Source organism: Carcharhinus amblyrhynchos, chromosome 33 (genome assembly GCF_965287045.1).
Source record: "Carcharhinus amblyrhynchos chromosome 33, sCarAmb.v2.hapA, whole genome shotgun sequence".
Lineage (NCBI taxonomy): Eukaryota > Metazoa > Chordata > Chondrichthyes > Carcharhiniformes > Carcharhinidae > Carcharhinus > Carcharhinus amblyrhynchos.
Window position 1 is genome coordinate 6,320,138 of NC_137356.1, and position 12,312 is coordinate 6,332,449.

At 44.4% G+C, this 12,312-nt stretch overlaps 1 protein-coding gene across 2 annotated transcripts in view; it reads right to left on the minus strand.

The window, feature by feature from the left end:
- Positions 1-12,312, minus strand: part of sh2d3a (SH2 domain containing 3A) — a 42,627-nt gene that overhangs the window by 4,997 nt on the left and 25,318 nt on the right. For both annotated transcript variants that reach the window (XM_080216653.1, XM_080216652.1), the window contains exons 5-9: positions 10,690-11,333; positions 8,690-8,805; positions 7,083-7,254; positions 3,868-3,979; positions 1,031-1,234 (exon numbers count right to left, since the gene is read on the minus strand). In XM_080216653.1, the coding sequence (XP_080072779.1) occupies positions 1,031-1,234; positions 3,868-3,979; positions 7,083-7,254; positions 8,690-8,805; positions 10,690-11,333 (1,248 nt within the window). The remainder of the gene's footprint in view (positions 1-1,030; positions 1,235-3,867; positions 3,980-7,082; positions 7,255-8,689; positions 8,806-10,689; positions 11,334-12,312) is intronic.

Sequence of the window (12,312 nt, forward strand, 5' to 3'; positions counted from 1 at the left end):
CTTACATTAACACTGTAATAAAGTTACTGTGAAAATCCCCTAGTCGCCACGCTCTGGCACCAGTTCAGGTACACTGAGGGAGAATTTAGCATGGCCAATGCACCTAACCAGCACATTTTTGGACTGTGGGAAGAAACCAGATCACCTAGAGGGAAACCCATGCAGACACAGGGAGAACATGCACATTCTGCACAGACAATGGCTGAAGCCAGGAATTGAACCTGGGTCTGTGGCACTGTGAGGTAGCAGTGCTAACCACTGTGTCACCTAACCAGTCATCATCGTCCAACTCATCTAACTTAAATGGACATGGCACTGGCAAAGAGTCAGGAAAGGGTTTCGGATCTTCAAATAATATTTTGTTTGGAATGTGAGCAGTGTTCTCCAAACTTGCCCATTTTCCAAAGTCAGGCTTCAGATCTGCTGGCACTTCACTCGGGCAATGTTGTAGGACTTTATGTAACTGATTGTCAATGTAGGGGCATCACAGCCTGATCCTGCAGCAGGGAAACTTCCAGCACAGCTCACCTCTAATACGCAGAAGTGTGAGCCCAGGGTGTGACACCCAATTCCTCCCTCCTCCCCATTATGATGTTGTCCCAAAGTAATTCACAACCAATGGAGCACTTTTGAAATACTGACATGTGGGAAACACAGCAGCCAGTGTGTGCACAGCAAGATCCCATAAACAGCTAAGTGGTAATGGTGAAATAACCTGTTCGAGTAACGTAGGTTAAGGGTTGAACAGCTCTTGTGCAAAATAGTGCTACGGCATCTTTTGCGTCCTCCTCAGAGGGCAGAGGGGGCCTCTGTTTGACATCATCCAAAAGCTGCTGTTAGCAACCATGCTGCACTCCTTCAGTACTTCACTGAGCATCGCTGGATGCTCAGGTCTCTGGAGTGGACCTGCAACCTTCTGATTGCGAGTCCTACCTACTGACGGATAAATTTGCACAGACCTGGAATGAAACTCGTGACCAACAGAAAGTATTGGAACTTAATGAGTGTTGGATAAGATAGCGCAACTTACCTTTCAGTTTGGCCTCAGCATTGGCTTTATATGTCGCGGCATTCAGTGTCACAGACCGAGCTGCCTCCAGTGTCTTCAGCAGCATTGCGCAGCTCTGATCTACGTTATCCCAAGCTTCCATCACGTCAGACACCGATTGACGCTCCATTAATGTAATGATGGGCAGAATGTGTGGAACGGTGATATTTTGCAGAGGGAGCTCAACTGTGTTGGGAGAGAAAGACTTTGAGAGAACAGACAACACTGCACAGTAAAGAAAGACTTTGCGTACACATGGTGCCTTTCACAACCAGAGCATTTTACAGCCAGTGATGTACTTTTGAATTGCAATCACTGCTGTAATGTAGAAAATACAGTAACCAATTTATGGACAGCAAGTTCCTACAAACAATGGTCAGATAATCTGTATTGATGTTGTTGGTTGAGGAATAATCATTGGCCAGGAAATGAATAGAATCATAGAATTCTATAGTGCAGAAGGAGGCCTTTTGGCCCATCAAGTCTGCACCAATCACAATCCCACTCAGGCCCTATTCCCATAACCCCATGCATTCATCCTAGCTAGTCCCCCTGACTCTAAGGGGCAATTTAGCATGGCCAATCATGGCATAGCAGTGCTAAACACTATGCCACCATGCCGTGCAAGCACTGATCCTTGATGCAGCAGAGTTTCCTGCTCTAACTCTCAAAACTTCATTTCTGTTTGCACACTTTACTTCGTTACAACATCAGGGCTGCACAATGAGTCATCAGGAACAAATACAAATAGATTGCAACTCAAGTGAAGATACTCTCAAATGAGGCATAACTGGTACTGTGAAGATGAAGTTAAGAGAAAGCCAGATAAGTACATAAAGAAGAAAGATGTAAGAGGATATGTTGATGGGATGCGATGAAATAAGGTGTGAGGGTGCTCATGTGAAGCAGAAGTGGCATGGTGGCACAGTGGTTAGCACTGCTGCCTCACAGCACCAGCGACCCAGGTTCAATCCCCCTTGGGTCACTGTCTGTGTAGCGTCTGCACATTCTCCCTGGGTCTGCGTGAGTTTCCTCCCACAGTCCAAAAGACATGCTGGTAGGGTGCATTTGCCATGCTAAATTCTCCCACAGTGTACCCGAAAAGGTACTGGAATGTGGTGACTAGGGGATTTTCACAGTAACCTCATTGCAGTGTTAATGTAAGCCTATTTGTAACTAATAAATAAACTTTACTTAGGTTAGCACCATTGCCTCACAGCGCCAGGGGCTCAGGTTCAATTCTGGCCTTGGGTGATGTTTCTGTGGACAGTACGAAATCTCACAGCTCCACATTAAAGTCCAATAGGTTTATTTGGAATCACGAGCTTTTGGAGTGCTGCTCCTTCAGAGACTTACCTGATAAAGGAGCAACAGTCTGAAAGCTTGTGATTCCAAATAAACCTGTTGGACATTAATTTGGTGTTGTGGGACTTCTTACTGTGTCCAACCCAGTCATCTCCACATCGTGTCTGGAGTTTGCACGTTCTCCCCATGTCTATGTGGGTTTCCTCCAGGTGCTCCAGTTTCTCTCCACAGTCTAAAGATGTGCGGATTAGGTTAATTGGCCATGTAAAATTGCCCCTTAATGTAGTGGGGATTAGCAGGGTAAATACATGGGGCTACAGGGATAGGGTCTGAGTAAGATTGTTGTCAGTGCAGGCTCAATGGGCTGAATGGCCTCTTTCTGCACTTAGTGATTCTATGAAGTTGACTAGTTGAGCCTGCTTCTATTAAGTAAATTCTATGGAAGTCAGCAACAAATTATCAAGTAATGGATTTATTGTACACAGGTGAGTGTGATCTCCAATTTACACCAATTATCCCAACTGATGTGGTTAACTGATTCATCTTGAGATCTATTACAATAGTGACTTTTAAGAAGCGTCTGGACAAATACATGAATAGGATGGGAATAGAGGGATATGGTTCCTGGAATGGTAGGGGATTTCAGGTCAGTAAGGCAGCATGATCAGTGCAGGCTTGGAGGGCTGTTCCTGTGCTGTAATTTTCTTTGATCTTTGTTCTATTCTCAGTGTTCCAAATGCAGAAGTCTCTACAGCAACCTTGCAACCTTTTGGCTAAGGTCAAGCATTAAGCCTAAGATGGGGTGCAATATCTCATCTTGACAGAATCATACAATCACAGAATCCTACAGTGCAGAAGGAGGCCATTCGGCCTATTGAGTCTGTGCCGACCATAACCCCAGCCAGGCCCTATTCCCATAACCCCAAGCATTTACCCTAGCTAGTCCTCCTGACACTAAAGGGGAAATTTAGCACGGCCAATTCACCTAATCTGCACATCTTTGGACTGTGGGAGGAAACCGGAGCACCAGGAGGAAACCCACACAGACACAGGGAGAACGTGCAGGTTCCACACAGACAGTGACCTGAGGCTGGAATGGAACCCAGGTTCCTGGCACTGTGAGGCAACAGTGCTAACCACTGTGACCCACAGCTTCGATCTTGTTTGTCTCTCTTGTGGGGACTGTGAATGGACTTCAATTGGATTTTCAATTTGGTTTTTGGGGCGAGCAAGGAATGGGTTTGCATTTGCTTGGTCCATTCTGAGCATTGACTTTGTAACTTTAAGACTGGCATCTCTACAGGGGGATGAATAATTACTGACTAAATTAATGAATAAATGCACACAAAATTCAAGGAATTGTGTTGTGCTTGAAGTTAATTTCAAATAGAAACCATCATCTTATTAGATTTTTGGGTGGGTTTTCAATTCTGAAGTGCTAACATATTCCTACTCCACAGGCCTGGTTAAAGCTCTGCATCACCTGAGTGATTCGCTCTGGACAGAATACCTGCCTTTTCCCTCATTCAATGACTTGATAAATGGTTTGAGCTCCTTCTCAAACTTGATGGCACTATCCGTGTAATTCCGGCGCAGAGTCCGCCACGTGTGCTCCAAGCGCATGATCTGGTAAGAGAAGGGAAGAAGTTGCATCACTGATGGTAATTTGTCTACTCACAGTCTCAGTGTAACAGTTCAGAAGTTTAGGTAGGAAGAATAGAAGCATGGACTATTTTATAAATGGGGGAAAGGCTTCGGAAATCTGAAGTACAAAGGGACTTGGGAGTCCTAATTCAGGACTCTCTTAAGGTTAATGTGCAAGTTCAATTGGCAATTAGGAAGGCAAATTCAATGTCAGCATTCATTTTTAGAGGGCTGGAATTCAAGAGCAGGGATGTATATCTGAGTCTGTATAAGATTCTGGTCAGACGCCATTTGGAATATTGTGAGCAGTTTCAGGCTCTATACCCAAGGAAGGATGTGCTGGCCTTGGAGGGGGTCCAGAGGAGGTTCACAAGAATGATCCCTGGAATCAAGGGCTTGTCATATGAGGAGCAGTTGAGGAGTCTCGGTCTATACTCAATGGAGTTTAGAAGGATGAGGGGGGATTGAAGGATGAGGAGTCTTGCTGCAACTGTACAGGGTACTAGTGAGGCCGCAGCTGGAGTAGTGTGTGCAGTTTTGATTGCAACATTTGTGGAAGGATATATTGGCCTTGGAGGGAGTGCAGAGGAGGTTCACTAGGCTGATACCGGAGATGAGGGGGTTGGACTATGAAGAGAGACTAAATAGACTGGGTCTGTACTCGTTGGAGTTTAGAAGGATGAGGGGGGATCTTAGAGATGTATAAGATAACAAAGGGGATAGATAGGGTAGAAGTAGAGAGATTCTTTCTGCTTAGAAAGGATAGCAGGACTAGAGGGCACAGCCTCAAGGTAAGTGGTGGGGGTGGGGGGAACAGTTTAGATTGGAGTTGAGGAGGAACTTCTTCACTCAAAGGGTGGTGAATCTCTGGAATTCCCTGCCTGTTGAAGTGGTGGAGGCTACCTCGCTGAATATATTTAAGTCATGTAGGTTTAAGTAGGTTTTTGATAGACAGGGGAATTATGAGTTATGGGGAGAAAGCGGGAAAGTATAACTGATCCACTTCAGATCAGCCATGATCTTATTGAATGGCGGGGCAGGCTCGAAGGGCTAGATGGCCTACTCCTGCTCCTATTTCTTAAGAACATAAGAACATATGAGGGGATCTAACTGAAACTTACAGAATACTAAGAGGCCTAGATAAAATGGACATGGACAAGACGTCTTCACTAGTGGGACAGACTAGAATTCGAGGGCACAACCTGAGTGAAGGGATGCTCCTTTAAAACAGAGATGAAGAGGAATTTCTTCAGCCAGAAAGTGGTGAATCTGTGGAAATCACTGCCACAGAGGGTTGTGGATGCCAGGTTTTTGAGTGTTTAAGACAGAGATAGATAGGTTCTTGATCAATACAGGGATCGAGGGTTACAGGGAGAAGGCAGGAGAATGAGGATAAGAGTCATATCAGCCCTGAGTGAATGGCAGAGCAAACTGATGGGCTGAATGTCCTAATTCTGCTCCTATATCTTATGATCTCATGGTGTCCATTAAGCCACACCCACCATTAGCCAAAGAGAAAATGTTAGGATTTAAGGGGCCTCACTGTTGTCGGAAATTAGTCCGAGCTCCACGGTCAGAGATCCCAAATCTCATCCTGTCACAATGCTCAGTTTGCAAGAGAAGGGGTGCAAAAGAATGGATACAAAGGGCAGGAAATTGTGTTTATAATGTACAAAACCCTGGTTAGACCTATATAAGAGAATATTTAATTCTGGGCACCGCAGGATACATTGCCTGGGACTTTTTTTTTCTTCTTTCACAGAATGTAGACGTCGCTGGTTAGGCCGATTACTTACTACCCACCCTGAAAAGGTGGTGATGAGCTGCCTTCTTGAACTGCTGCAGTTCATTTGGTGTAGGTACACCCAATGTTAGGACTTTGACCCAGCAACAGTGAAGGAACGGCCAATATCTTTGATTTGATTTACTATTGTCACATGCATTAGTATACAGTGAAAAGTATTGTTTCCTGTGCACTATGCAGACAAAGCATACCGTTCATAGAGAAGGAAAGGAGAGGGTGCAGAATGTAGTGTTACGGTCAGAGCTCAGGTGTAGAGAAAGATCAATTTAATATAAAGTATATTTCCAAGTGAGTGGCTTAGAAGCTTTGAGGAGCCAGGAGGCAAGTAACTTTCCATACAGTTCCCAGCCTCTGACCTGTTGTCCACACTATTTATAAGGCTGGTCTGGTTCAGTTTCTGGACTGGAAGACAGATTGCATTGCACAGAATTACCAGAATGATACTTAAATGTAAAATTATAAGGTGGAGATGCCAATGTTGGATTGGAGTAGGCACAGTGAGAAGCCTCAGAACACCAGGTTAAAGTCCAACAGGTCTACTTGGAATAGCAAGCTTTTGGAGCACTGCTCCTTTATCAGGTGAGTGGAGAAGTATGTTTCACAAACATTGCATACATAGACAAGGACCCAATTGCAAGATAATGTTTGGAATGTGAGTCTTTTCAGGTAATCAAGTCTTTTCAGGTAGAGACAATGCGAGTGGAGAAAGGGATAATCACAGGTTAAATTGTATCAAGCCAGTACGGTTAGTAGGATTTTGCAAGCTCAGGCCAAATGGTGGGGTTACGTGTAGTGTGACATGAACCCAAGATCCTGGTTGAGGCCTTCAAGACACACAACACAGAATCATCAAAAAGAAACTGATAGCCAAGTAAAGACGGGTTACATAAACTCGGTTTGCAATCCCTTCATTATAAATGATAGAGAGCAATTTGATACAGGTATTTAACATGTGAAAATTGTGCTTACTGGATAAATACTTGAAAGGAAAGGTGTTCAGGATTTGTGGGAAGAGCAGGGGTTTGAGACTCATTGGATAGCTCTTTCAAAAAGACAGCACACAAGGGATGGGCCAAATGGCCTTCTGTATTGCATAATTTGAAGATTATTAATGTGAAACTCAATGCTTATCTCAAGCAAAGGCATAAGAATGGTTCTCAAGTCTGTATTGAAAAACAAGGTGCGGCCTTGGGAAAAACTCACATGAAAGGATGGAAACTAATGAAACAACAGGAGGTGGTAGAGGAGGAAGGGGGAAGACAAGACAGAGTGTCCAAATACCTGAGGCAGCTCCAAAGCTTTCATGATGGCTGAAAGTCCAAAGAGATCTCCCATGGAGTCTTTTAGCTCAACAGCCAGTTGGATGATTTTATGGAGAACTGCAGATCTTTGTCCAACACTTGCTGTGCAACCCAAGATGTCCACGGCAATGCCCAGGGCTATCAAATGATGCCTGAAAAATGGAAAGCAGGAGAGACAGTGAAGAAGTCTCTTGTGGCAAGGTGTATATTGACTAAAGATGATGGACCTGAAATGTTAACTCTGTTTTTCTCTTGTCAGTATTTGACTTGTTGAGTATCTCCAGCATTTTCTGTTCCCACATACGGACAGTGTTGCCGCTTCAGCTGAGTTGGAATCCACAGCAGAAGATTGAACATCTAGCACTTTCCTCTAATTCCTTTTTATTTGTTTATGGGATGTGGCCGCCACTGGCCAACATTTATTACCCATTCCTGAAGGAATTTAAGAGTCAATCACATTGCTGTGGCTTTGGAGTCACATGTAGGCCAGACCAGGTTAGGACTTCAGATTTCCTTCCCTAGTGGACATGAGTGAACTGACTCTAATTCATCTCTGTTGTGTTTGTTAATATATCTGCAAGGCAAGAGCTCCATTGGATCTATTTACTGGCCAATCCTCACTTAATCTACTGTAGATTGATCAGAATTAGTACTGGTAAATTGATCCAAGGATGTGCGGGTGAGGTTGATTGGCTAGGCTACATTGACCCTAGTGTCAGGGGAATTAGCAAAGTAAATGTGTGGGTTACGGGAATAGAGATCTGGGTGGGATTGTGGTTGGTGGAGAATTGAAGGGCCTAATGGCCTCCTATACAGCATTCTACGATTTCTGATTTTGCTGACTTGTTATGGCTCACCACTTCCCTTGATTTCTCTACATTACTGACCAAATATTTGGTCACCTGTCCTAACATCTCATGTGGCTTGGTGTCAAATTTTGTTTGATTATGCTCTTGTTATTGTGTTTGTGGTTGCTAGGTGGCCTGGCAACATCATCCACCTGCACCATTGTATGTCACGATGTTGTACATTCAGTCTTGCAGTTGACATCACTTCTGATGACACCATTTATCTCTTTTTTTCTTAACTTCACTTCCTCCAAACTAACAAAATAAATGAGATTCCAAAAACATCAAACAGGGCGGGGAGGGTCTTCTAAATGGATCACTGACTCAGATATCAGGATTGCCAGAGAGGTGATGGCGTAGTGGTACTAACACTAGGTTATTGATTCCGGAAACTCAGCTAATGTTCTGGGGACCCAGGTTTGAATCCTGCCATGATAGATGGTGGAATTTGAATCTAATAAAAAATATCTGGGGTTAAGAATCTACTGGTAACCATGAAACCATTGTCTGAAAAACCCATCTGGGTCACCAATGAAGCAAATTTAAGGAAGCAAATCTGCTGTCCTTATCCAATCTGGCCTACATGTGACTTCAGAGCCATGGCTGACCTTGGGCAACTGGGATGGGTAATAAATGCAGCCAGAAACTCCCATGGCCAACGAATGAATAACAAAGAAAAAATGTTTTAATGTCTCAATGCTGACAGCAACATCGGCCATTGGTTGTTACTGCATATTACCTGACCAGGAGGTCCATTCTCAGCTGATGTCCATGGGGTAATGTGATCAGAACCAGTCCCGAGCTCACTCCCATCATCTTCTTCTGTTCCAAGGACACGTTGATGATCCGTGCAACCTAGAAGACCAAAGCACATTGTCCTTTTCCTTAGATAGTAACATAATCTGCTCCTCCCAATGACCTGGGGCCCACCATGTTTTTAACAAGGTCTTCTGAGTCTGGAGACATTTCCCTCCCCTTTTGGCAACTTTACAAGCAGATGCTGCATTAATATTAAGGTGCAGAATCCTGTGGTGTTAGTTTCTAAACACCGAGACCTCCCTCAGTGTCCATAATCCCCACTGGCAACATATGTTTGTGAGATGGCCATCATGTTTGCCAATGGGATGCACTTCCCTTGCACATACATCAACTAATTCATGCATGAACCTTGGCAGAAAGTATAAGGCGGCAATGATGGGAGGGAGCATTACAATGAAGCCCAACTCTATTCTCGCCTCCAATCCATACAAGTGCACTTTCAGAGCAGGTTTATTGGCAAATAAATAGATTGTTCTTTTTTAAACCCTCCCCCAGCTTAGACTGTGACTCAAAACCAACGACGTCACCCCCACTCGAACATTGATGAAGTTCCTGTAATCAAATTAATTAATTATTAAGGACGGCAAAGTGGTTAGCACTACTGCCTCACAGCACCAAGTACCTAGGTTCAATTCCGGCCTCGGGTCACTTTGTGTGGAGTTTGTATGTTCTCCCCGTATGTGTGTGGGTTTCCTCCGGGTGCTCCTGTTTCCACCCAGTCCAAAGATGTACGGGTTAGGTTGATTGGCCGAGCTAAATTGTCCCTTAGTGTCAGGGGGATTTGTAGGGTAAATTGATGGGGTTACAAGGATACACAATAATTCCTACGAATGTTTCAAGTTCACCTAGCTAATACATCCACTACCGTTCAAGGATAGAGTAGGTTGGGAATGGTCTGCGGAGTGTCAGAGAGCATGAAAGTACTGACTAGTGATGGGATGGTGTCCGGGTAGTATTGTTGTCAGTGAAGATGCAATGGGCCAAACGGCCGCCTTCTGCACTATAGGGATCATTTGATGAATAATGACCTATTACTTAGAATTCAGAGTTAACAGTGCAGAAGCAGGCCATTCAGCCAACTGGTCCATGCCAGTGTTTATACTCCACTCAAACCTCCTCACTCGCACCTCCCTCTCCTCCACATCTCATCCTTTTCTTTCCTCCCTCATGTGCTTATCCAGTTTCCCCATAAATATATCCATACTATTCACCTCAACTTGTGATGGTGGGTGGGATTTTACTGCCTCGCTCACCCCAAAACCATAAAATCCCACCTGAGGTCAATGGACCTTCCCATTGTCCGCCACTTGCCTGCTCCAATTCCCATGATGAACAGTCTGGTAAAATTCTGGCTAGTGAGTTCCGAGTTCTCACCACTCTCCTTTTTCCCTTTCTGGATTTATTAGTGACTGAGTTTGTTTATTATCCCGGGTTTTGGTCATGAGTGGAAAACTATTCTCTGCATCTAATTTATCCAACCCTGTCGTAATCATGGAATTCCTGCACCGACCCCAATCCCACTCAGGCCACATCTCCACAACCTCATGCATTTATCCTAGCATGACACTAAGGGACAATTTAGCATGGCTATCTTGCACATCTTGACTTTGGGATGAAACTGGAGCACCTGGAGGAAACCCACGCTAACACAGGGAGAATGTGCAAACTCCACACAGATGGTGACCCAAGCTGGGAAACGAACCCGGGGTCCCTGGCACTGTGGGGCAGAAGTGCTAACTGCTGTGCTGCCTCCAATTTCCAAGAACTTTATTTGGGCACCCCCTCAACCTTCACAGTTCTAGAGAAAAAGATACGAATTCAACCTCTTACTTTAACTGACCCAAAGCCGCAGTGAATCTGAACATTCTTACTAGGTCAAGGTGTTGGAATGGGTTTGACATTACATTAATTGCTAATTACCTGACAGTCCATTTTCAGAATGTGCTGTGCTGTAGTCTTTGCGTCATTGTCAGCGAATATTCCTTTGAGGCGTTTAAGCACAGTTGAATCAAGAGGTTTGTTGTCAGGAGGAAGTAAGATGGAAACAAAAGTGTCAAGTTTAAATGAGCTTGTGGTCTCCAAATAGGGCCGTTCAAATGACCAGTGTTCATCATTGTCATCATCCTCGATAGCTTCTTCATGGTGGGTCTTCATGGAAGCTGAGTATGCGTCTAAATCCAGAAGAGCAAAGTCCGTATCTGTCCTGCGGGTCCGGCTCTTCATTCGTTCGGTGCTACGTAACCTCTCCACATGGGTCTTTGCCAATGATGGGATCTGGCTGGTCTGAGGAACTTGTGGCACCAACTCACAGTAGACATTGGCATTCAAGGCTGAATCAGTTGGCGTGTCTGTCATCATGATGGATGGAATTCGGAGTGGCTTTGGAGGTGCCTTGCAGTGTAGCTGTCCATCGGAGCCTCTCAACACCATACTGGACTGCGAACCAAAGCGTTTTGGGAACGCTTTGGGGTTGATTAGTGGGTCACTCCCTGTTCTATACATTAGCGATGAAGGACGAATTGATTTGTGTGATCCATTTGCTTGTATAACATCCTTGGGTCCAGCTGCACACAAACACAGCAATTTTACTGTTAATATAATAGCTAAGTGATGGCTATCACATTGTTCTTTCCTCCTCTCTCCTCTTTGTGCATTCCCCATTATAGATGGACAAAACTAGAGTGCAGGTACAGCAGATAAAAAAGAAAGCGAATAGAATGTTGGCATTTATACCTAAAAGAATAGAATATAAAGGTAAGGAAGTATTGTTGCAAGTATACAAGGCATTGGTGAGGCTGCACCTGGAGTATTGTGCACAGTTTTGGTGCCTGTATTTGGGGAAAGATGTAGTGGCAGTGAAGGCAATTCAAGGAGGTTCACTAGGTTGATTCCAGAGATGAGCAGTTTGTTGTATGAAGAGAGATTGAGCAGTTTAGGCCAATGCTCTCTGGCATTTAGAAGAATGAGGGGACATCAAATTGGAGGTATAAAAGATGATAAAAGGTATGGACAACATAGATGTGGAGCAGATGCTTCCTCTTGTGGGGCATTCTAGGACGAGAGGTCACAATCTTAGGATAAGGGGCAGCAAATTTAAAACAGTTGAGGAAAAACTACTCTCCTGTGGAATTCACTACCCCAAAGTGCGGTGGGCGCTGGGACAGTGAGTAAATTTAAGGAGAAGTTAGACAGATTTTTAATTAGTAATGGGTTGAAGGGTTATGGAGAGAGGGCAGGAAATGGGGATGAGGAGCATATCGGCCACAATCAAATGGCAGAGCGGACTCAATGGGCCAAATGGCCTAATTCTGCTCCTATATTTTAAGAAACTTATGAAAAGCCAGTTCTCTTGTGCTGCTGTAAGCTAGTCATTAAAAGGTATGCCCGAGTGCCATGGACCCAACTCAGCTCTTTAACTCCTCAATTCCTTCCAGAAGTGTAAGAACAGCATCTGAGACCTTGGTTCAGGCATGGCCACAACCTTTGTTTTCCCTTATCATCTTTTTCAATAATCTGACTGAGAACGCAGGTTGTAGAGTTATC